At 38.1% G+C, this 25,830-nt stretch overlaps 3 protein-coding genes across 3 annotated transcripts; all 3 read left to right on the top strand.

Annotated features, from left to right (window-relative positions):
- Positions 1-1,431: 1,431 nt before the first annotated feature.
- LOC115928008 (subtilisin-like protease 1) lies at positions 1,432-2,543 on the top strand. The gene is made up of 2 exons (XM_030994509.1): positions 1,432-1,623; positions 2,069-2,543. Exons 1-2 carry the CDS (start codon positions 1,461-1,463, stop codon positions 2,260-2,262), a joined length of 357 nt encoding a protein of 118 aa, XP_030850369.1. The 5' UTR covers positions 1,432-1,460; the 3' UTR covers positions 2,263-2,543.
- An 8,359-nt stretch (positions 2,544-10,902) lies between these two features.
- Positions 10,903-15,740, top strand: LOC115928232 (subtilisin-like protease 2). The gene is made up of 6 exons (XM_030995220.1): positions 10,903-10,939; positions 11,845-11,954; positions 12,408-12,558; positions 12,965-13,182; positions 14,478-14,670; positions 15,215-15,740. The coding sequence occupies exons 3-6, from the start codon at positions 12,417-12,419 to the stop codon at positions 15,406-15,408; spliced, it is 747 nt and encodes a 248-aa protein (XP_030851080.1). The 5' UTR covers positions 10,903-10,939; positions 11,845-11,954; positions 12,408-12,416; the 3' UTR covers positions 15,409-15,740.
- Positions 15,741-19,933: 4,193 nt separating this feature from the next.
- LOC115918910 lies at positions 19,934-24,218 on the top strand. The gene is made up of 4 exons (XM_030994152.1): positions 19,934-19,986; positions 20,964-21,117; positions 21,999-22,136; positions 24,120-24,218. Exons 1-4 carry the CDS (start codon positions 19,940-19,942, stop codon positions 24,216-24,218), a joined length of 438 nt encoding a protein of 145 aa, XP_030850012.1. The 5' UTR covers positions 19,934-19,939.
- The last annotated feature ends 1,612 nt before the right edge of the window (positions 24,219-25,830 follow it).

Below are 25,830 nucleotides of genomic sequence, written 5' to 3'. Positions count from 1 at the left end.
AGTCTACTATGTCGACGTGCACATCTAAAAGTCCCAATTCACCGAATCCGAGAGCTCAACATGGAAGGGCGCACGAGCGGTTAATCGTGCAGCGAGAAGGCGACTTGCTTGAGTTGAAGAAAAAATAAGCGCCTTGTTTAAAGCGAGAAGACGATAAAGACGAGTTGTTGAATATCATCTTCTCACCTTCTCTTTATTAACAAGACGTCTTGGCGAGTATTAACAAGTCACCTTCTCGCCTTCTTGACTTAAACAAGGCGCCCTGTCGAGTTCAGTTATCTTCTCTCCTTCGATCTCGACTGAAACAAGGCCCCGGCCAACTTTTGACAAGTCGCTCTCTCGAGGGAGGGGGCGGGAGGGGGAGGGGAGGGTTGGGAGGGGGAGGGGCGGAAGGGGGGGGGGGTGCATCGAGTTCGCTCAATAAAAGTTTGACCTATTATGATAAAAACATTTTCCTGCTTTAGTTCCCTGACTAAATGAATAATCTGTTGTTATGCTCTTGGATGGCTCCCATCTAGCTCTTGTGGCAAAGAACTACAATGCTCCCCAAAACCATGGAAAGAGAATCGGTCCATACAAGTCTTGTAGTCTATCGATGTTTTTCGTTTTTTTCATTTTACATTTAGGATGCTATTTTTCTTTAACAATCAGTGCCCTTCCCCTGCAGAGAAGTGCCCCCACTTCGTCTCTCATAAGTAGCTATTCAAAAATGAGAAGTGCCCCTTTTACTAGTGATGAGTCCCTCTGCAGTTTTCCTTTCTAATGAGTGCCCCTTTCCGGCTCTGAGAAGTGCACTCTTTTACTACTGTTAAGTTCCCCTTTTCCTTTATAATGAGTGTTTCTCCTTTAAATCAATTGGATTGGGCTTAGTGTCCCTTTTCACATGTGATAAGATACTTTTGACAAATCTGGTAAACGTTAAGAAAAATTCACAACAAATCAATCATATTGCAAAGAGGCATTATTACAACAAGGGCTATGACAAGACATTTCCTCCCTAATTTAACCAAGTGAGAGCACTATTTTGTGAAATTACCTCAAAGCTGTTTTGCTACACTCGCCCGCATTTATTTATTCCATGTAATTATGGAATTAATCTTGAATTTCCAGTTCATTGTTTTGATTCGCTCGCTCGCAAAAGAATTATTAAGTTCATTGCAAACAACGGCAACTTATGACGCGAACGCCGCTATCTATAAAAGGAAAACGGCGAAAGGAGAAAAGCAATGCAATATTGACGATCCTTGGAACTATTAACGAAATTTAGGGATACACATGTTTACGCAATTATATTTTCCGCATAGCGGTTACACTTTGTAGGTACCCCATCTTCCCTGAAGACTTTCTATAACCCCCCCCCCTTCCCTTTGAAAGACGTCTCGTCACCCCGGTGCACTATTTGTCTTTTGTACATTGCTTCTTGCTCTTAGGTTATCACGGTCGGAGGGTCGAGAAACCGTATGAATGGCGCGAGCGATGATCGTATCGGAATCTCCAATTACGGTCCTTGTGTCGACATCTACGCCCCAGCAAGAAATATCGACCTCGCTGCCCCTTCCGGAAGCAGTAATTCCAACTACCTAAGATCATCCGGCACCTCCTTTGCAACCCCTGCGGTGGCAGGTAGGAAAATCAATAATAATAATTAAGACAATCATAATTATAATCATAATTATGATCATAATAATCATATTAATAGTAATAATAATAATTAATGATAATAATAATGAGGGGAAGGTTGCAGTCGGGTTTTAGGTAAAAGGTATGATTAAACCTATGATTAAACCTAACCCTAAAAACCTTTAAATGTGTGGTCCATCCAGAGTTGAAGTTATGAATTCGGTTAGTATGGTAAAGGTAAAGGAATGTCCTCGGATTAGTACAGCAACAAAAGGATTTTTGTCGCAGAATGTATCTAATGTTGATGCGTGGTTAACATGTGCGCTCTGAAATATCTATTAGGCCTCCAATTTAAACTAGTATTATATTATTATTATTATTATTATTATTATTGTTATCGTTATTATTACTACTATTATTATCATATCTTTACGGTTGGTGTACCTAGGTGCTGCCGCCATGATTCTGTCCACTACTAGCCTGACACCTACTGGGAGTGAGACAATGACCGATCTCGTCCTGGACATCCTTATTGCGACAAGTGCCAAGGACAAGCTGACGAGTCTTCCAGCGAGCAACGCCGCGGTTTTACCCTCCTTTAACCGCCTTCTAAACGTTGTCAGCAATACTTACTACGCATAAACCCCCGGTGGGTGTAGTTGGTGATGACAATGTATCATGGTGATTGACATTGTCAATATCATCGTCTTTGTCATTGACCTCGTCATTGGAACCCAGGTAGAAGACAACCTATAGTTTAAATTGATTTATAGCTGATTAAAAAATGATGAAGTAATATAAGTGACGGTATCAAACGTTTCTATCTTTTATTTAAATGAAAATTTCGTTTGATGTTCTCGATATTATTGGTGGTTAGTTTTCGTTTCTTGCTAGAACTGTTATAACCTAATCTTTCTTCTCATGTCCACCTCATGTCATTGAAAAAAAAAACGACTGTAGCATGACCATTTCTTTATTCGGGGGGGGGGGGAGGGTCGGTGAGGCTTGGGCAATTCTGTTATTCACAGGATCATTTACAAGTATTTTCATTTCTAGATTAGAGTATGTAGTTTTTAGTAATCCATATCTGTAACAACCAAAATATAAACATTCACTGGCAAGTCGCTTTTGGACCTTTGGCGTATTTTCTTTTAGTGCTGTGCGCGTCTCGAAAATATACCACTTAGGGAATATAAGCTCTTTATATTACCCACCCCAGGACTATGTATATCATGTATACTGTTAGATAACAATGTATTTTGTCCTATCTCCATTGGCATAGGTTTTGCTCTACATTCTGTCCCCTTTTCTTTACCATGTATTCTAAATATTGAAAATTAAGCAATGAAATGATGACAATAAACGAATGATATTGTTAGTAAGCATATATTTCTTGTTTTCTTAGTTTCTTGTTTTTCTAAGTTAATCGAAGTGCAACCCATCAAGAACCTTTAAAGGATTTAATAAAAAAATATATTCCTGATGTTAGCGAATGCCAAAAGGATTATAAGGAGAGAGAGAGATAGATATATAGAAAGAGGAAGAGAGAGAGGAGAAAGAGAAAGATAGAGAGAGAGAGAGAGAGAGAGAGAGAGAGAGACAGAGGGGAGGAGAGAGAGAGAGAGAGGGGAGGGGAGAGACATGGGGAAGGGAAAGACATAATGAAGGGAGAGACATTGCATTGTCTATTCTCGCACCCCTACTCTCTCTCTCTCTCACACACACACACACACACACATACACACACGTTGTATTTGTATGTCTTTTTGTCTCTCTCTCTCTCTCTCTCCCACACACACACACACAAGCGCGCTCTCTCTCTTTCTCTCTCTCTTTCTTGTTCTTTCTCTTTTCCTCCTCCTCTCTCTCTTCTCTTTTTAGCTCTCTATAATTTTCTCCAATCTCTTCCATCCTCTCCCCCCCCCCCCCCCCCCCCCACACACGCGTCAAGAGCCTACCTTACCCCTTTTGACCCATTACTTAGGTCATGGACGACAAGTCCCCCGCTTATATGGTTAGTGGGAGAAAATGGTTGTCGGCCCACAGAGCCCCCCCCCCCCCGAACAGACCCAGATTCGGATTTCACCCTAAGTTTAGCCCATGCAACAAACATTGTCAAAAGAAAGCACTATCACTGTACACAATTAACGGTCAGACGCCCATAAAATTGGGTTTATATTTTTTGGCATTGATAGAGCATAGACCAACTATGTCCGAAGAAAGAAGTATGTCTATGATATATTAAAAAAGCTAACAAACAGTTCCCATGGTTATTGAGAGAGTGTCAGAAACAAGCAAGCTCCTCTATTTTGTTCTTTAATAGGTAAAGATGTTCAAACTTTTTGTTACATTGTATGAAAGAAATGATCATGTGACACCTCGAGAAATTTAAAACAGCACTCAATAATTACACTACGCGAATTTGAGTAATAAAATAAATAAAGCACTTTTGATTTATCAAGACTGAAAAGCATTCAAGAACAGCTAAGGGGAACGTTTTGGTAAGGAGAACTTTGATATTTTCTTTTCCCAGATCTCAACAAAAAAAAATGAAAATCGTTTAGTGATTGTACCACCGTAACAATTTTTTTGTTTGTAATACATAGTGAAACTTTATTTCGACAAAATCGTGGGCGTCCGAAGTCCTGATATTTTTTGTGTGAAGAGCAGTTGTCATTGACATGGATGTCATCTAGCTTGTAGCTCATGTTTGCATCTACAGACTTAAGCTTTGATCTCTGCTAATTGTGATGTATAAATTGCTTGTATTATGTGGACGCATTAGCTGGAATTCGCTCTTTGTAATGTTATACCCATGTATCATGCATCATTATATTGTACAATGTGTTTCGATTAAAATGTAATACAAAAAATTGTTTGATGGATTCGTTAATATGTGTCTCAAGGGAAGGGGATGAGAATGATGGTTGTGGGATTAATCACAAGTCATAATGATTAATCAGAAAAGTGTGACCGTTTGATTTCCCTGAGTGATTTCAAGAGACCTATACCTACACACAAGTTTGCAAAGCTATTTTGTGTGTCTTGGTAAGAATCCATAATTACTCGTTCCCACTGGGTCTAAGTATTACCAATTTGTAATTAGAAATATATATTTTTTTAATATTGTGTACTATAGAAAGAAGGCAACTGAGTTTGCCATGAGGGGTACAGGACAGGAGGTGGACAAGTCTCTCACAGAAAGGTACTGATTTCATGCCAATACATCACTTAATCATATATAGCAAAGCAATTATCTACAAGGTATACGACTAATACTCAGATGCGAAACTATATAAGGAACAGGGGGACACCTCCCCTCTAATCGAATCTAAGAGATAAATGAAAAAAGGAAAAGATATAAACACCAATTATTATTTAGAGGTTTTGGGAAGAACGTTATCCCGCAACTGAAAGCTTTAAATCAAATTGAGAGCCTCTTCTATCTCTTTCTAAAGAGGATTTATAAATTGCAATAGCATGAAGCAATTAAGAAGATTGATCAAGTCCGCAGGATCTATCAGGGGGGGGGGGGGTAATTGTTAAAACAAATAACGTCTTTGGTGATAATGATTTCGAGAATCCCCCCCCCCCCCATAAAAAATATCCAAGATATGTGGTCATTTCATTACCATGTTCTACACGTCACTGAGAATTAACTCATTATGAAAGTTAATCGAAATTAAAATATCTTTTCGGACCCAAGCTTTAATTTGGCAATCAACTTGTTAAATCATCATAATCTTACTTGCGGTCATTATCGGAGAAAACTGCTTGTGTGCGTTCGTGTGTTTGTGCGCGCACATGTGTCTGTGAAAAGAAATCGTAGAACAAATATGAAGAAAAATCAAAATATTTTCAATGAAAACAAAACAAAAGATCTGGATAAGCAGGCGACTAAATTTACAAAGACTAACAGCTGTAACTTAATGGCCATGCATTGTTGTGCACTCCAATGCATGGACACTCAAGTTTCAGCTGTACGAGCAAATTCATCAACTGCCGAACAGTTCTAATACTTCTCTCATATATATACCGTAACAAATATAAGCTTTAAAAAGTATGGTTACTTGTTTTCGCCATTTCAAAGAAGAATAATCCACTTTACGAGTGTCCGTATACATTCAACTTTTACTTCTGAATTAAATATAAACTCTTATACTTTATTAAAGATAGTTTTATAATGGTATGGTTGCTGAAAGCCCAGCCTCGTAGACAAATATTCTATCTTTTTGTTCTTAAACAGGTCTGTGGCAGTGTTATCAATAACATGAATATTCACAAGTATCTAATATATATAATCATATATACATATAGGACTACAACCGAGTACAAGAGGGGATTCCCTAGTATTTTTTCCCTGTGGCTCACCCCTCACGTACATGGGAGTGTCTCACTCATGAGTTCATATCCAAAGTTCATATCCAAAGTTCAATCCTTTGTTTACTTAAATTCTAACGCCATACATGTACATATTGACGATTTCTATTTCTCTGCAAGGGTGATGAACCCCTGAATATTCTAAGCAGAGATAATTTTGATTTCATTTCATTTGAAGAAGAGAAAAGTACGGCCACGGTCTTATCGTAACTTTCTTAAAGGGATTTATACGTGTTGTCTCTTCCGCATCGCTTCTGTCTGTACACTGAAACACGAGAACAAGATACCTGTGTCTGATTTATTTTCATTTTCATTTTTAAAAGATGATTTGTTTAATAGATTTAACTAATTGTTTAATTGATACACCTGGAGGAAGGGAGAAGGGACCGGGAAAGTGGTAAGAGTGGGTGGGAGAGAAAGAGAAAGAAAGAAAGATTGAAAGAAATGTATGGGTTTAGGAGAAGATAGAGAAAAAGAGGGGAGAAAATATAGAGGAGGCGATAAGAGAGAGAGAGAGAGAGAGAAAAAGAGAGAGAGAGGGGGGGGGGGGAGAGAAAATATGAAGGAGGCGATAGGAGAGAGAGAGAGAAAGAGAGAGAGTGAGACAGACGAATGCGGGTATAAGAGGAGATAGAGAGAGTAAGGAGAAAAAGAGAAGTGAGAAAAAAGACAGACAGACAAACGGATAATGGTTGTAAGAAGAGAGAAGAGAGAGAAAGAGAGAAAGAGAGAGAGAGAGAGAGAATGATATGGTATTTATTTAACTAATGACAATACAAATAAAAAAAAAACATAGAAAAGAATATAGTGAATGGCTCGATGGCCATCTCACCTTTGTTGATATGACACGGCTTCCTTTTTCTTCTTTGGGGTCCAAAAAATTAAATGAAAGTGAACTTACAATAAAAACAACATACAGCCATTGTACGTTTAGTCGTAAAATTGAAGACATACAGAAAACAGAAAACACATCTACCAGAAACAAACGAAATTGGCATCGCCTTAATTAACACGAGAGGAAAAAGCGTCCTAGATCCTGAACAAACGGAAGCATATCTGTTGTCATCTGTATTCCTAGCCCCTCCTTTCATAAGACACCGTGAGCTGGATCTTCATCGTCAATAAACAAAACCGACATATCAAATTATGCGTGATCTATTTTACCTATTATTTTTTCTTTTATAAGTGAAGAGAAGAGAAAGCATCTTTTTGTTCTTCGCACGTTTTCAACTATTTCACTACATCATTTATTACAGTATATTATTTGCATGAAGCTGTGTACAGATATTTATTCGTTATAAGGAAAAGTGGACCAAATAAATAACGTCAATATAGTCAAAATGATAAAGATTTGAAACGAGATGTAGATATCTATACCATATCTTCTACAGGTAACTGATGCTGGGTCACACGCAAACGACGTTTCTAATACACGAAGCTGTTTACATATATTTATTGATTCAAAAGGAACAGTAGACTATGTACAAATAACGTCAAAATAATAAATATGTTAAACAACATCAAACAAAAAACAGATTTCTATTCCATATTTCGAGATGTAACCGATATTCTGTCACGGCACTGAAAAATGCCTATAAATTGAGATGGGTTTTAGACAGAACTCATCCTGCTGAGGAAACCACTCTGAGAACACAGAAGATCCACAAACCTCCACCATGAAGACCAACGTTTGGATCCTGATTGCCGTTTTGGCCCTCGCCTGGTATCGTATACTCTTTATTCTATTCTTTATTCAGTTGTTATACAAAGCTCTATGCAATCTGCACACAGTGCTATAGATATCTATTGGCCTATACCATCATAAAGCGACTTAAAACTAGAATATTTATTTTATTGTTATGAGTACAGTCCATGTTTTAGTTGTAACGAATATAATCATAGGTCCTACTGTTGTCTTTCCTATAGGTCCCATTCATGATTTGCATTTCTGTATAGATATTTCTTAATCTCATCTGGAAACAGAAAATAGAATCGGCAAAAAAAAACAATGATAGCATTGGACGTTATATAAGCCTTCTTCCAAACAGAGAGAAAAGGAAAAGAAAAGACGTACAATGACAAAGCTAGTACTTATATATAGAGGTGTTGTGGTCCAGTGGATAAGTTTGCAGACTGTGAATCACACGGTATGGCTTTTGAATCCCTGCGCAGCAATAACGTCCTTTGGGCAAGACGAACATCTTTACCACATTCGTCGTAGGTGTAGTAGGTGGGTTCCTTGTAGGATTCATTCCTTGTAGGATTCATTCCTTGAATGCACTGAGCGCTACTCACAGTTGCCGGGTCTAAAGCCGGTATCCTTAAGAAGAGCATGGAGACGCTATATTATGTGGAATGCTCTGTATGAGACCGGGAACTTGTCATTATTATAACACTGCTGCCCATAAAGTTGGAATACATTTTTCTTAACCTCTTTTCATGAAATGATTGTGACAATATTATTGTATTCTTGATCTATAACCAAAGGTTATACCCTCTCAGAATGTTCTTGATAAATCTGTTGGGAAACAGTGTGTACTGTGTATTGATATTATTATTATCCTCATCATAATTATTATTGTTATTTATCATTACTATTATTAGTTATTATTACTATTAGTGTTATTATTGGTATAACTATTACTATTACGATGACTAGTACTATTATGTGTTTTCGAATACCTTGCCAGGGCTAACGTGATAGCAAGCTACTCTTCGGAGTCCGATGATGATGACAACGAACTCACCGATGAAGACCTGTGCGACGAGGGACCGCCCATGGACGTCGAAACGCACAATAGCCTGAAATGTTCATGCACAACCAGCTATATAGTCACTTCCCCAGTAAGTTCATAAAATATTAATATAATCAGATTATTTAGAGTTTTAACGGGTAAATTACAGTGTAGCAGTTAGATTGCTCTCTTCGTCTCTGTGCACGGTCGCCCGTTTGCCATACCTGTAATTTTGCACAAAACAATTAGCACCGATTGACGGAGAGGGTTGATGTGTGCAACCCACTGGTTTGGTAAAATGACCACTTCCAAGTCCATTCTGACAACCATATTTAACACCGGTACATAATCTATAACTCTTGCCCCGGAAGCAGTTCGATGATCTTGAAGCCGTGGTATATCAATCCCATGATCAATACAATGTGGCACAGCGAGATTACAATCATGTATTTGTATGGCATATACAGAGTTAGGGACAGGACTGACGTTGAGTTCTGGTTATATTCAATTACATTGTGACAGAGACAGTCTCAAAGCGAGGTTGGTGATGTAGTACTTAAAATTTTCGAATATGTCGGAGCTTAGAATCATCAAAATGATTAGAAATTGAAATTATCTCGATGAAAAGCACATGTTCTACTCACAAAACAATTAAGTTACATGATTCTTTTGTCATATTACGATGCAGAATGGGCCTATGTGAGATTTGATGTGAAATCAAACGTCAATTGCTTTTCTCACTCTCATCATTTTGAAATTTGGTCGACATAATTATTGATGATTTTTATCATGTAAATGTAAGCGGAATATTGCAGTTGTCAGAACACTTGTCGAAAGGCTTCACATTGTTTCCAGGCCTTGAATATCCACAAAAAATAATAATGATATTCAGCTTTTATATATATATATATTGTCCTTTGACATGGCGCCTCGTTTTTTTTTATTTGTTCTTCTCCTTTTTTCCATTTCCGCAGGACCAGCACAGTTATAACAGGCTGTTCAAAAAGATCGACAAATTGAAAGCATGCCGAGACTGCTCCACAATAAAACGAGCATTCACCGAATTGTTCTCCTCATTGTCTCCATTGAAACCACAGAAAAGTGTGCTATAAAGGTAACAGCCAAATGTTATCATGATACTCAATACATGCATTCGTTAAAACTTATTTTGGAATAAATCTGACAGAATTAAAGTTGGTGTAAAAATGAACAAGAATAACTCTGTACCCCTGTGTAGAACTCGCATACAGTCCAAAATGTCATTACATTTTTTCAAACATGTACTCACTCTTTAACCATCTTTTTCTGTTTTAAAGAATCCTCCTTTTTAACAGTTCGCAGACATTCATTCAATTGACAAACATCGCTTTCTCTTTCTAGCCTTGTCAATGATTTTAATAAACCTTTTATAAAGTGGGATGGAGGGAGGGAAGGAGGGAAGGGGGAGGGGGGAGGGGAACAAGATAACAATGTTAAATCTGAGATGATGGCCCTACGTGTTACCAGTTTCTGTGATATGGTGTAATATTAAAGCCCTAAAAATCGCGCTTCAAAATGATCAAGAAGTGCCATACTCGTTTTCTGTAATAGACTGTAGTGTTATGAAAACCGTTGGGCTAACGCAAAATTTGGTTTCGATTTCCAATCATAAATATCTTGATAATCAGACAGACGATCAGCTTGTAAAATTCATGGGGTTCCTGACTGACCTAAAGGTTTATATTTATCATTGCAGCATGAGCTAAATCCATGATTTTTTCTAGAATCTGAGACAAAGTTATCGGATCCCTTTACCAAAATGTCATCATACTTTCTCATTTCTCGCTGATGGCAATGAGTGGTCGTTAATTTACAAACTCATCTACAGACGAGCAAAAAAGTAATAAATTTCCCCTTTATGCTGCAGCTCTGGATATGCCTACAGAATTGTTAAGGGGCGGGATGTCATGTCCCCGCGCCCTTTAGCCGTCACCTCGTCGATGAAAGACACGAGAGACATCGACAGTATTATAACGTTAGAGCCTTTTTTGCATTGAACCGACCGTTCCTGATCTGTTTTCTCCCACAGCTAGCTAAGAAAGGTTACCTCGTGGAAGAGAACTCGGTACAAGAAGTCGGCGCTGCTCTGCCTACCCTGCCCGTCAAGCTACTGGACCGAATTGATCAGGTAGATCTTCCCCGTGATGGAGCTTCTTATGACAGAAGTGAGTCAATAACAATAATTATTATAATGATAATAATAATGATATTAATATCAATTATTATTATAATGTTAATAATAATTATAATAATAATAACAACAATGATATAAACAAATATTATGAGAGACTTTTAAGGCACCGAATCCTAATCACATCGAATCAAACTCTCAAGGCGCGTAGGTGCATGTGATAAAATCCCATGAAAGTGCTTGCATTGTACACAATGGACAACAACAGAAAGATAAACATTGTAAGAAAACAATTTATTGTTTGCCAATTGAATCACAATTTCCCTAGAAACTGTTGGGGTTATAAGGCCATTAAAAAAATAAACATGTTTAGCGTCGCCGCTCGCTTCCTTTTTGGGGGGCTGCCTGCTATTTTTTTTGGTTTTTTTTTGTTGAAATTTTTTAAAGAAAAAGACCATGAAAAACACTGCTAAAATGGATCTATTTCTGATTTTTAAAAAAAGGGGGAAAAAAGTCGGCGGCCATCTTGAAAAATAGCCCGACTGTCAGGGAAAATGTACCGAGCGGCCATTTTGAGAGGCCGTTTTGAAAGAAAAAAAAAAAGGGGGCCTCCTCCTTCCTATTTTTCGAAAAAACAGGACGCTAAACATGTTTTTTTTATATTTGGCCTAAAGGCTGCAAGGCCCGCAGGAAGAGTCGTACTAACACTGATAAAAGACCACATTTGTATTTATTATTTCACTCTACTACAGGTAGGTCTTTATGGCGCCATATATTATTTCAGGAGGCTAGTGAAACATTATATATGACGGTTTCGTCGGTTCATAAAACTGCCGACGAAGTATTGTTTCATTGGGCTTACGTAGCCCTTTAAATATAGGGTTCGGCTTTACCCGACTATAAGCTTTGTAACGTCCATGTTTTTATTTTCTTCCTCAGATGATGCGACAGACGTGACTATCTTCATTCTTGATACTGGAGTCCTGTTTACTCACGATGAGTTTACCAACGGCCGCGTCAGCTTTTATAACGATACCGTTACACCTAACGTGAGTATCATTCTTACTTACGACTCTTTAGCATTTTACGTGAATCAAATTAAGTCGCCCTCTAGCTATGCATATCATGCGTATTGCGAAGGAAATATCAGTACTCTAGGCCTAACGTTAAAACAAGGGGGTTAAGGAATGTTATCCTTGGAATATAGACCTAACAAAGTTATGCCCCCTCCCTTAAAACAAAATCTAATTACTAACCATGCAAAAAGTCGTGTTTGTCAAAAACCTGGAAAATATGGCGTATGGGAGGGGGGGGGGGGGTAGACAGTCCATTGCGGATGCTTAAAGGCTGGTCCAGATATGACGCGGTGAATCACCCCCCCCCCCGAATATATTTGTAATAAATCAAATAAAAACAGCCGCTGTTTACCGCTAGATATCTGAACGAGGCATTACATTATTAAGTTTTCATATCTCTTCTAAATCCTGATTCTTGTTTTGTAGTCGCCCATTATGGTGGACGTCAATGGACATGGGACCCGCTGTGCGAGCGTAGCCGCCGGAGCCAACATAGGAGTCGCTCAGGGCGCGACCGTAGAGAGCATTCGGGTAGCTGGATCCGATGGCTTAGCCGCCGCTGATGACGTCCTCGCAGGTATGTACTTTGTAATTTTGAAATTGTGAGCTTTTTCATTCTGTTTATGTTAGTGTAGAAGGATGGTTCTTCAGATGCCCTCATATTCATAATATTACAAATACTCGCTGAATGTTATTTGGACCACATTATCATGCCACAAGCACGGTCCAAGGTGTTTTCAGCACTTTGGACAAAAACAAAAATCGAGTTTCTTTTTAAATAACAATAATATTTGAATTATTATAGGCCTACCTTACCCTAACACCTACCCCTAGCCATAACCCCCAAACCTAGCCTACAATCCACTGAATGCAACCTTTTCACGACTCTATTACCAATCACGAAATAAATCAAGCAGCAATAATATGGCAGGACCACTTGTAATGTCACCTACATTTTTGTTTCTTACGTCCTATTAATACAGGGCTTGACGACATTCAACGTTGGTGGAACAACAACCCGGGTTCTAAGTGTGTCGTCTCCTACTCACTGATTTCCACGTCCTTTAGTACTACACTCAACTATGCTTTCGGGAACCTCAGCGCAAACACCGATTGCGTGGTCGTCGTGGCAGCTGGAAACCAAGGTGCGGACATCAGCATGGCTGATGCCTGTAACTACTCACCGTCTGGATCACCTGATGTAAATATTAGGGACTTTTAGTTTTGCACGTTGAAATAGTGGGCTGCTACGTGTGACGTCCTTTTAAGGCAGAGGCAGTGCTTTAAAAGGACGTCCCAGTGCCTGAAAAGGACGTCACACGTAGCAGTCTACTATGTCGACGTGCACATCTAAAAGTCCCAATTCACCGAATCCGAGAGCTCAACATGGAAGGGCGCACGAGCGGTTAATCGTGCAGCGAGAAGGCGACTTGCTTGAGTTGAAGAAAAAATAAGCGCCTTGTTTAAAGCGAGAAGACGATAAAGACAAGTGGTTGAATATCATCTTCTCACCTTCTCTTTATTAACAAGACGTCTTGGCGAGTATTAACAGGTCACCTTCTCGCCTTCTTGACTTAAACAAGGCGCCCTGCCGAGTTCAGTTATCTTTTCTCCTTCGATCTCGACTGAAACAAGGCCCCGGCCAAGTTTTGACAAGTCGCTCTCTCGAGGGAGGGGGCGGGAGGGGGTGGGGGAGGGTGGGAGGGGTGGGAGGGGGAGGGGCGGAAGGGGGGGGGGGTGCATCGAGTTCGCTCAATAAAAGTTTGACCTATTATGATAAAAACATTTTCCTGCTATAGTTCCCTGACAGTTTTCCTTTCTAATGAGTGCTCCTTTCCGGCTCTGAGAAGTGCACTCTTTTACTACTGTTAAGTTCCCCTTTTCCTTTATAATGAGTGTTTCTCCTTTAAATCAATTGAATTGGGCTTAGTGTCCCTTTTCACATGTGATAAGATCTTTTTGACAAATCTGGTAAACGTTAAGAAAAATTCACAACAAATCAATCATATTGCAAAGAGGCATTATTACAACAGGGGCTATGACAAGACATTTCCTCCCTAATTTAACCAAGTGAGAGCACTATTTTGTGAAATTACCTCAAAGCTGTTTTGCTACACTCGCCCGCATTTATTTATTCCATGCAATTATGGCATTATTCTTGAATTTCCAGTTCATTGTTTTGATTCGCTCGCTCGCAAAAGAATTATTAAGTTCATTGCAAACAACGGCAACTTATGACGCGAACGCCGCTATCTATAAAAGGAAAACGGCGAAAGGAGAAAAGCAATTCAATATTGACGATCCTTGAAACTATTAACTAAATTTAGGGATACACAATCATGTTTACGCAATTATATTTTCCCCATAGCGGTTACACTTTGTAGGTACCCCATCTTCCCTGAAGACTTTCTACTACCCCCCCCCCCTCTTCCCTTTGAAAGACGTCTCGTCACCCTGTGCACTATTTATCTTTTGTACATTGCTTCTTGCTCTTAGGTCATCACGGTCGGAGGGTCGAGAAACCGTATGAATGGCGCGAGCGATGATCGTATCGGAATTTCCAATTACGGTCCTTGTGTCGACATCTACGCCCCAGCAAGAAATATCGACCTCGCTGCCCCTTCCGGAAGCAGTAATTCCAACTACCTAAGATCATCCGGCACCTCCTTTGCAACCCCTGCGGTGGCAGGTAGGAAAATCAATAATAATAATTAAGACAATCATAGTTATAATCATAATTATGATCATAATAATCATATTAATAGTAATAATTAATGATAATAATGAGGGGAATGTTGCAGTCGGGTTTTAGGTAAGAAGTATGATTGAACCTAACCCTAAAAACCTTCAAATGTTTGGTCCAGGGTTGAAGTTATGAATTCGGTTAGTATGGTAAAGGTAAAGGAATGTCCTCGGATTAGTACAGCAACAAAATGATTTTTGTCGCAGAATGAAACTAATGTTGATGCGTGGTTAACATGTGCGCTATGAAATATATATATATATATATATATATATATATATATATATATATTATTATTATTATTATTATTATTATCATTATTATTATTATTATTATTATTATTATTATCGTTATTGTTACTCCTATTATTATCCTATCTTTAACCCAATTTAAACTAGTATAATATTATTATTATTATTATTATTATTATTATTATTATCGTTATTGTTACTCCTATTATTATCCTATCTTTAACGGTTGGTGTACCTAGGTGCTGCCGCCATGATTCTGTCCACCACTAGCCTGACACCTACTGGGAGTGAGACAATGACTGATCTCGTCCTGGACATCCTTATTGCGACAAGTGCCAAGGACAAGCTGACGAGTCTTCCTGCTAGCAACGCCGCGGTTTTACCCTCCTTTAACCGCCTTCTAAACGTTGTCAGCAATACTTACTACGCATAAACCCCCTGTGGGTGTAGTTGGTGATGACAATGTACCATGGTGATTGACATTGTCAATATCATCGTCTTTGTCATTGACCTCGTCATTGGAACCCTGGTAGAAGACAACCTATAGTTTAAATTGATTTATAGATGATTAAAAAATGATGAAGTAATATAAGTGACGGTATCAAACGTTTCTATCTTTTATTTTAATGAAAATTTCGTTTGATGTTCTCGATATTATTGGTGGTTAGTTTTCGTTTCTTGCTAGAACTGTTTTAACCTAATCTTTCTTCTCATGTCCACCTCATGTCATTAAGTTTATCATGATATCACAAATACTTACTTGAAACAAAATCTAAGGAAAGGGAGAGAGGAGAAAGAGAAAGAGATAGATAGAGAGAGAGAGAGATAGAGAGAGAGATAGAGAGATAGAGATAGAGAGAGAGAGAGAGAGAGCTAGAGAGAGGGGGAGAGGAGACAAAAGAAGAGAGAGAGAGAGAGAGGGGTGGGGAGAGACATGGGGAAGGGAGAGACATAATGAAGGGAGAAACATTGCATTGTCTATTCTCGCACTCCTACCCTCTCTCTCTCACACACACACATACACACACATTGTATTTGTTTGTCTTTTTGTCTCTCTCTCTCCCACACACACACACACACACACGCGCTCTCTCTTTCTCTCTCTCTCTTGTTCTTTCTCTTTTCCTCACCTCTCTCCATTCTCTTTTTAACTCTATAATTTTCTCCAATCTCTTCCATCCTCTCTCCCCCTCACACGCGTCAAGAGCCTACCTTACCCCTTTTGACCCATTACTTAGGTCATGGACGACAAGTCCCCCGCTTATATGGTTAGTGGGAGAAAATGGTTGTCGGCCCACAGAGCCCCCCCCCCCCGAACAGACCCAGATTCGGATTTCACCCTAAGTTTAGCCCATGCAACAAACTTTGTCAAAAGAAAGCACTATCACTGTACACAATTAACGGTCAGACGCCCCTAACATTGGGTTTATATTTTTTTGCATTGATAGAGCATAGACCAACTATGTCCGAAGAAAGAAGTATGTCTATGATATATTAAAAAAGCTAACAAAGAGTTCCCACGGTTATTGAGAGAGTGTCAGAAACCAAGTCAGCCCCTCTATTTGGTTCTTTAATAGGTAAAGATGTTCAAACTTTTTGTTACATTGTATGAAAGAAATGATTATGTGACACCTCGAGAAATTAAAAACAGCACTCAATAATTACACTACGCGAATTTGAGTAATAAAATAAATAAAGCACTTTTGATTTATCGAGGCTGGAAAGCATTCAATAACAGCTAAGTGGAACGTTTTGGTAAGGGGAACTTTGATATTTTCCTTTACTCAGATCTATTAAAAAAAAAACTGAAAATCGTTTAGTGATTGTACCACCGTAACAATTTTTGTGTTTGTAATACACAGTGAAACTTATTTCGACAACATCTGGTGCATACAATTTAATTCAGGACAGAATCATAAGACAAATCGTGAGTCTATAAATGTGAGTTTAAATCATAAATCCTTTATTTTGATATATATATTTTTTTGTCTTTAAGCACGATAATCGTACGTCAATTTGAAAAACACAATATAGGCATCGTGTAACAATCATAAATGTAAATCACATGTCACTTAGCAGTGTCATGATTGCGCCTTTACATAGTTACTGCTAATGCTCTTTTAAATTCAACTCAATTTTAAGAGATATTTCATATATCCAGAAAATGAATCAAACCACATCACTACAAAGGACCTACACAAGGAAGAATGAGAACCTAAAACAGTATTCCAATGACAAGGGTTCCTCTGATCTATATCTTTATAACACGAGTAATTTGACTTGATATAAAACCATTTGACAGAGCAGTCAAACGAAATGTTATGGATCACATAATATTGTTTACACATACAAAGTTATTATAAAATATAAACACACATCATTTTGAAAACCGAGAATTCAGAGTTTTCAAAAATACCATACACGAAAACAGTATACTCCAAAATAATTGTATGCAATTTGATTTTGATAGAGACGTGACAGTAATAACAGTATAACAGTTATACATTTGACTATTTATTTATAACAGTTATACATGTATTGTATTTTTGAACGATATTTGAGCGCAAGGGGACACTCCGTCATGTGCACTTTAGTCAAGTAAGTCAAGAATATTAATAATAAGCATGTGTTTTTAATTGGCTTAATTAAAGGGCCCAATGTCCCGAGGAATATACAATCTTATGAAATACATAAAAATGAAAAATATAAATTGTGATATAAAGATACTTAAAATCGAAAATATGAAGAAGATTATAATATTTTCAACGGCTAAACAAAAGATGGAAAAGCAGGCGACTAAATTTACAGAGACTAACAGCTGTAACACAATGGCCATGAATATTTTGTGCATGCAATGCATGCATGCTCATTGCATGCACTCTAATGCATGGACATTAATGTTTCAGCTGTACGAGCAAATTCATCAACCGCCGAACAGTCCTAATACTTCTCTTATATATATACCATAGCAAATATAAGCTTTAAAAAGTATGGTTAGTTGTTTTTGATATTTCAAAGAAGAATAATCCACTTTACGAGTGTCTATATACATTCAACTTTTACTTCTGAATTAAATCAACTCTTATACTTTATTAAAGATAGTTTTATAATGGTGTGGTTGCTGAAAGCCCAGCCTCGTAGACAAATATTCGATCTTTTTGTTCTTTAACAGGTCTGTAGCAGTGTTATCAATAACATGAATATTCACAAGTATCTTATCTATGTAATCATAATATAGACCTACAACCGAAAACAAGAGGTGATTCCCCATTAGTATGTCCCTGTAGCTCACCCCTCACGTAAGTGTCTGCATCATGAGTTCATATCCAAAGTTCATATCCAGAGTTCAATTCTTTGTTTATTTAAATGACAAAACGCGATAATTTTAACGCCATGAATATTGCTTTAACGATTTCTCTGCAAGGGTGATGAGCCCCTGAATGTTCCAAGCAGATATAATTCTGATTTCATTTTATTTCAAGAAAAAAAAAGTGCGCTGACGGTCTTATCGCAACTTTCTCTAAAGGCATTTATACGCGATAGTCTTTTCCGCATCGCTTCTGCCTGTACACTGACACACGAGAACCAGAAACCGTGTCCGATCTATTTTCATTTTTATTTTTTTAAAGATGATTTGTTTAATAGAAACGTTTAATTAATTGTTAAATTGATACGCCTGGAAAAAGGAAGAAGGCACCGGGGGCTGTAAGAGTGGATGGGAGAGAAGGAAAGAACGAAATAAAGAAATATAGGGGTCTAGGAGAAGATAGAGAAAAAGAGGGGAGAAAATATGGAGGAGGCGATAAGAGAGAGAGAGAGAGAGGGGGACAAAATATGAAGGAGGCGATAGGAGAGAGAGAGAGAGAGAGAGAAAGAGAGAGAGAAAGAGAGAGAGAGACAGAGAGACAGACGAATGCGGGTATAAGAGGAGATAGAGAGAGTAAGGAGAGAAAGAGGAGTGAGAAAAAAAGACAGACAGACAAACGGATATGGTTGTAAGAAGAGAGAAAGAGAGAAAGAGAGAGAGAGAGAGAGATAATGATAATGTATTTATTTAACTAATGACAATACAAATCAAAACAACAACAGAATATAGTTAATGGCTCGATGGCCATCTCAGCTTTGTTGATATGACACGACTTCCTTTCTCTTCCTTGGGGTCCAAAAAATTAAATGAAAGTGAACTTACAATAAAAACAACATACATCAATTGTACTTTTAGTCGTAAAATTGAAGACATACAGAAAACAGAAAACACATCTACCAGAAACAAACGAAATTGGCATCGCCTTAATTAACATGAGATCAAAAAGCGTCCTAGATCGTGAACAAACGGAAGCATATCTGCTGTCATGTGTATTCCTAGCCCCTCCTTTCATAAGACAACGTGAGCTGGATCTTCATCGTCAATAAACAAAACCGACGTATCAAATTATGCGTGGTCTATTTTACCTATTCTTTTTTCTTTTATAAGTGAAGAGAAGAGAAAGCATCTTTTTGTTCTTCGCACGTTTTCAACTATTTCATTACATCATTTATTACAGTATATTATTTGCATGAAGCTGTGTACAGATATTTATTCGTTTTAAGGAAAAGTGGACCAAATAAATAACGTCAATATAGTAAAAATGATAAAGATTTAAAACAAGATGTAGATATCTCTTCCATATATTCTTCAGGTAATTGATACTGGGTCACACGGAAACGACGTTTCTAATACACGAAGCTGTTTACATTATATTTATTGATTCAAAAGGAACAGTAGACTACAAATAACGTCAAAATAATAAATATGTTAAACAACAACATCAAACAAAAAACAGATTTCTATTCCATATTTCGAGATGTAACCGATATTCTGTCACGGCACCGAAAAATGCCTATAAATTGAGATGGGTTTTAGACAGAACTCATCCTGCTGAGGAAACCACTCTGAGAACACAGAAGATCCACAAACCTCAACCATGAAGACCAACGTTTGGATCCTGATTGCCGTTTTGGCCCTCGCCTGGTATTGTATACTCTTAATTCCATTCTTTATTCAGTTGCTATACAGAGCTCTATGCAATCTGCACACAGTGCTATAGATATCTATTGGCCTATACCATCGTAAAGTGACTTAAAACTAGGAGAATATTTATTTTATTGTCATGAGTACAGTCTATGTTTTAGTTGTAACGAATATAATCATAGGCCCTACTCTTATCATTCCTATACATATAGGTCCCATTCATGATTTGCATTTATGTATAGATATTTCTCAATCTCATCAGGAAACAGAAAATAGAATCGGCAAAAAAAAAATGATAGCATTGAACGTTCATAATAAAGCCTTCTCCCAGAAAGAGAGAAAAGGAAAAGAAAAGACGTACAATGGCAAAGCTAGTACTAATATACAGAGGTGTTGTGGTCCAGTGGATAAGTCTGCAGGCTGTGAATCAAACGGTATGGCTGTTGAATCCCTGCGCAGCAATAACGTCCTTTGGGCAAGACGTACATCTTTACCACATTCGTCGTAGGTGTAGTAGGTGGGTTCCTTGTAGGATTCATTCCTTGTAGGATTCATTCCTTGAATGCACTGAGCGCTACTCACAGTTGCCGGGTCTAAAGCCGGTATCCTTAAGAAGAGCATGGAGACGCGATATTATGTGGAATGCTCTGTATGAGACCGGGAACTTGTCATTATTATAACACTGCTGCCCATAAAGTTGGAATACATTTTTCTTAACCTCTTTTCATGAAATGATTGTGACAATATTATTGTATTCTTGATCTATAACCAAAGGTTATACCCTCTCAGAATGTTCTTGATAAATCTGTTGGGAAACAGTGTGTACTGTGTATTGATATTATTATTATCCTCATCATAATTATTATTGTTATTTATCATTACTATTATTAGTTATTATTACTATTAGTGTTATTATTGGTATAACTATTACTATTACGATGACTAGTACTATTATTTGTTTTCGAATACCTTGCCAGGGCTAACGTGATAGCAAGCTACTCTTCGGAGTCCGATGATGATGACAACGAACTCACCGATGAAGACCTGTGCGACGAGGGACCGCCCATGGACGTCGAAACGCACAATAGCCTGAAATGTTCATGCACAACCAGCTATATAGTCACTTCCCCAGTAAGTTCATAAAATATTAATATAATCAGATTATTTAGAGTTTTAACGGGTAAATTACAGTGTAGCAGTTCGATTGCTCTCTTCGTCTCTGTGCACGGTCGCCCGTTTGCCATACCTGTAATTTTGCACAAAACAATTGGCACCGATTGACGGAGAGGGTTGATGTGTGCAACCCACTTGTTTGGTAAAATTACCATTTTCCAGTCCATTCTGACAACCCTATTTAATACCGGTACATAATCTATAAATCTTGCACCGGAAGCAGTTCGATGACCTTGAAGCCGTGGTACATCAATCCCATGATCAATACAATGTGGCAAAGCGAGATTACAATCATGTATTTGTATGGCATATACAGAGTTAGGGACAGGACTGATGTTGAGTTCTGGTTATTCAATTGCGTTGTGACAGAGACAGTCTCGAAGCCACTGAATGAGAGAATTTGATGATGTAGTACTTACAATTTTCGAATATGTCGGAGCTTAGAATCATCAAAATGATTAGAAATAGAAATTATCTCGCTGAAAAGCACATGTTCTACTCACAAAACAATTTAGTTACATGATTCTTTTGTCATATTACGATGCAGAATGGGCCTATGTGAGATCTGATGTGAAATCAAACGTCAATTGCTTTTCTCACTCTCATCATTTTGAAATTTGGTCGACATAATTATTGATGATTTTTATCATGTAAATGTAAGCGGAATATTGCAGTTGTCAGAGCACTTGTCGAAAGGCTGTTTCCAGGCCTTGAACATCCACAAATAATAATGATGATATTCAGCTTATAGATATATATATATATATATATATACTGTCCTTTGACATGGCGCCTCGTTTTTTTATTATTTGTTCTTCTCCTTTTTTCCCTTTCCGCAGGACCAGCACAGTTATAACAGGCTGTTCAAAAAGATCGACAAATTGAAAGCATGCCGAGACTGCTCCACAATAAAACGAGCATTCACCGATGTTCTACTCATTGTCTCCATTGAAACCACAGAAAAGTGTGCTATAAAGGTAACAGCCAAATGTTATCTTGATACTCAATACATGCATTCGTTAAAAATGATTTTGGAATAAATCTGACAGAATTAAAGTTGGTGTAAAAATGAACAAGAATAACTCTGTACCCCTGTGTAGAACTCACATACAGTCCAAAATGTCATTACATTTTTCAAACATGTACTCACTGTGGCTCTCTTTAACCATCTTTTTCTGTTTTAAAGAATCCTCCTTTTTAAAGGTGAAATTCAAAGAAAATCACAAATTTGTCAACTAATGTATCACTAGAAACTGGTAAGCTAACAGATGGCCATCGTACAAGTTATAGGTCAACTACATATCGGGTGATTAATAAAAAATAAGAATACAACCACCTCCATAGCAGCTGGGATATACGAGAGATTCGCCGGGAAAATAACGATGTTTTAATGACGTCACTATATGGACCAACACTGCCCAAGCAGACGACATCTCATAGAGAATGAACGTAATTGCAAAGCTATTATTTGTCAAATTGTAATGAGTTTAGTTTATATAAATGTAATGGCATGTCAAACCATTTAAAACGGGATATGACCCGATTCTGATAACTAACATCTTTTGCTTGTAAATACACAGGATAGGGGTTAATTAACAATCAAAGAAACCAGACTTTCAAATTGAAAAACCCCGGAATCATATCAAGGACGGCATTTGTTCCCTCTTGAAACGCCGAACATACCCCGGTGTGTGCAGCTGAATATACAATGGCGTCTTATTTTGTTTACAAGCGACAAATTCCTTTATTTTTGTATCGCTGCATTTGTCATCAAAATAAAACCATGCGCGGGGTTTAGAGTGAGGCAATAGATTCTACATTTAGCCTGACGGTAGTGAAGTAAGAGAAAGAACTCAAGAAAAGATGAAAACACAGGCACTGAAAATGTGTGAGATGTCATGGGGCATCGTCTGCTTGTGCAAGTCATGTCCATACTATGATCTCACACATCTCAGCAGCGTTCGGAGAGCTCTTCAGGTGCTATGCCCGGGCTGTATTTAAGCGTTTTGTAATTTATAATAATCATTACTTCGAATGTTTCCAAGCATTAAATTTTGATAACCTTGTCGAATCAAAGTTTAAACTTTGCAATAATGAACATAAAGTTAGTTTTTAAAATCAATGAATATCTACTTTAACAGTTCGCAGAGATTCATTCAGTTAACAAACATCGCTTTCTCTTTCTAGCCTTGTCAATGATTTTAATAAACCTTTTATAAAGTGGGATGGAGGGAGGGAAGGGGGGGGGGGGGGAAGATATTTGTAACAAATTATAACGTGTAAAACCTTAAAGGCATCGTTTAACAATGTTAAATCTGAGATGCATGGCCCTACGTGTTACCAGTGTCTGTGATATGGTGTAATATTAAAGCCCTAAAAATCGCGCTTCAAAATGATCAAGAAATGCCTCAAAAAAGTAAAAATCTTTGAGTGACCGGTTTTTACCGTACTCGTTTTCCGCAATATACTGTAGTGTTATGAAAACCGTTCGGCTAACGCAAAATTTGGTTTCGATTTCCAATCATAAATTTCTTGATCATCAGACAAGACGATCAGCTTGTAAAATTCATGGGGTTCCTGACTGACCTAAAGGTTTATATTTATCATTGCAGCATGAGCTAAATCCAGGATTTTTTTCTAGAATCTGAGACAAAGTTATCGGATCCCTTTAACAAAAATGTTCATCATACTTTCTTATTTCTCGCTGATGGCAATGAGTGGTCGTCAATTTACAAACTCATCTACAGACGAGCAAAAAAGTCATAAGTTTCCCCATATGCCGCAGCTCTGGATATGCCTACAGAATTGTTAAGGGACGGGGATGTCATATCCCCGCACCCTTTAGCCGTTAATCGTCACCTCGTCGATGAAAGACACGAGAGACATCGACAGTATTATAACGTTAGAGCCTTTTTTTGCATTGAACCGACCGTTCCTGATCTGTTTTCTCCCACAGTTAGCTAAGAAAGGTTACCTCGTGGAAGAGAACTCGGTACAAGAAGTCGGTGCTGCTCTGCCCACCCTGCCCGTCAAGCTACTGGACCGAATCGATCAGGTAGATCTTCCCCGTGATGGAGCTTCTTACGACAGAAGTGAGTCAATAACAATAGTTATTATAATGAAAATAATAATGATATTAATATCAATTATTATCATAATGTTAATAATAATTATAATAATAATAACAACAATGATATAAAGAAATATTATGAGAGACTTTTAAGGCACCGAATCCTAATCACATCGAATCAAACTCTCAAAGCGCATAGGTGCATGTGATGAAATCCCATGAAAGTGCTTGCATTGTACACAATGGACAACAGAAGGATAGAACATATCAACATGTAAGAAAACGATTTATTGTTTGCTAATTCAATCACAATTTCCCTAGAAACTGTTGGGGTTATAAGGCCATTCAAAAAAATATAAATGTTTAGCGTCGCCGCTCGCTTCCTTTTTGGGGGGCCGCCTGCTATTTTTTTTTGTTTTTTTTGTTGAAATTTTGTAAAGAAAAAGAACATGAAAAACACTGCTAAAATGGATCTATTTCTGATTTTAAAAAAAAGGGGAAAAAAAGTCAGCGGCCATCTTGAAAAATAGCCCGACTGTCAGGGAAAATGTACCGAGCTGCCATTTTGAGAGGCCGTTTTGAAAGGAAAAAAAGGGGGGCCTCCTCCTTCCTATTTTTCGAAAAAACAGGACGCTAAACATGTTTTTTTTTATATTTGGCCTAAAGGCTGCAAGGCCCGCAGGAAGAGTCGTACTAACACTGATAAAAGACCACATTTTTATTTATTATTTCACTCTACTACAGGTAGGTCTTTATGGCGCCATATATTATTTCAGGAGGCTAGTGAAACATTATCTATGACGGTTTCGTCGGTTCATAAAACCGCCGACGAAGTATTGTTTCACTGGGCTTACGTAGCCCTTTAAATATAGGGTTCGGCTTTACCCGACTACAAGCTTTGTAACGTCCATGTTTTTATTTTCTTCCTCAGATGATGCGACAGACGTGACTATCTTCATTCTTGATACTGGAGTTCTGTTTACTCATGATGAGTTTACCAACGGCCGCGTCAGCTTTTATAACGATACCGTTACACCTAACGTGAGTATCATTCTTACTTCACGACTCTTTAGCATTTTACGTGAATCAAATTAAGCCGCCCTCTAGCTATGCATATCATGCGTAATGCGAAGGAAATATCAGTACTCTAGGCCTAAACGTTAAAACAAGGGGGTTAAGGAATGTTATCCTTGGAATATAGACCTAACAAAGTTATCCCCCCTCCCTTAAAACAAAATCTAATTACTAACCATGCAAAAAGTCGTGTTTGTCAAAAACCTGGAAAATATGGCGTATGGGAGGGGGGGGGTAGACAGTCCATTGCGGATGCCTAAAGGCTGGTCCAGATATGACGCGGTGAATCACCCCCCCCCCGAATATATTTGTAATAAATCAAATAAAAACAGTCTTGTTTATTCTTGTTTTGTAGTCGCCCATTATGGTGGACGTCAATGGACATGGGACCCGCTGTGCGAGCGTAGCCGCCGGAGCCAACATAGGAGTCGCTCAAGGCGCGACCGTAGAGAGCATTCGGGTAGCTGGATCCGATGGCTTAGCCGCCGCTGATGACGTCCTCGCAGGTATGTACTTTGTAATTTTGA

The sequence above is a fragment of the Strongylocentrotus purpuratus genome, unplaced genomic scaffold (genome assembly GCF_000002235.5).
Source record: "Strongylocentrotus purpuratus isolate Spur 01 unplaced genomic scaffold, Spur_5.0 spur5_scaffold_21, whole genome shotgun sequence".
In the NCBI taxonomy this organism is placed as follows: Eukaryota; Metazoa; Echinodermata; class Echinoidea; order Camarodonta; family Strongylocentrotidae; genus Strongylocentrotus; species Strongylocentrotus purpuratus.
This window is presented reverse-complemented; position numbering and strand designations above follow the sequence as displayed.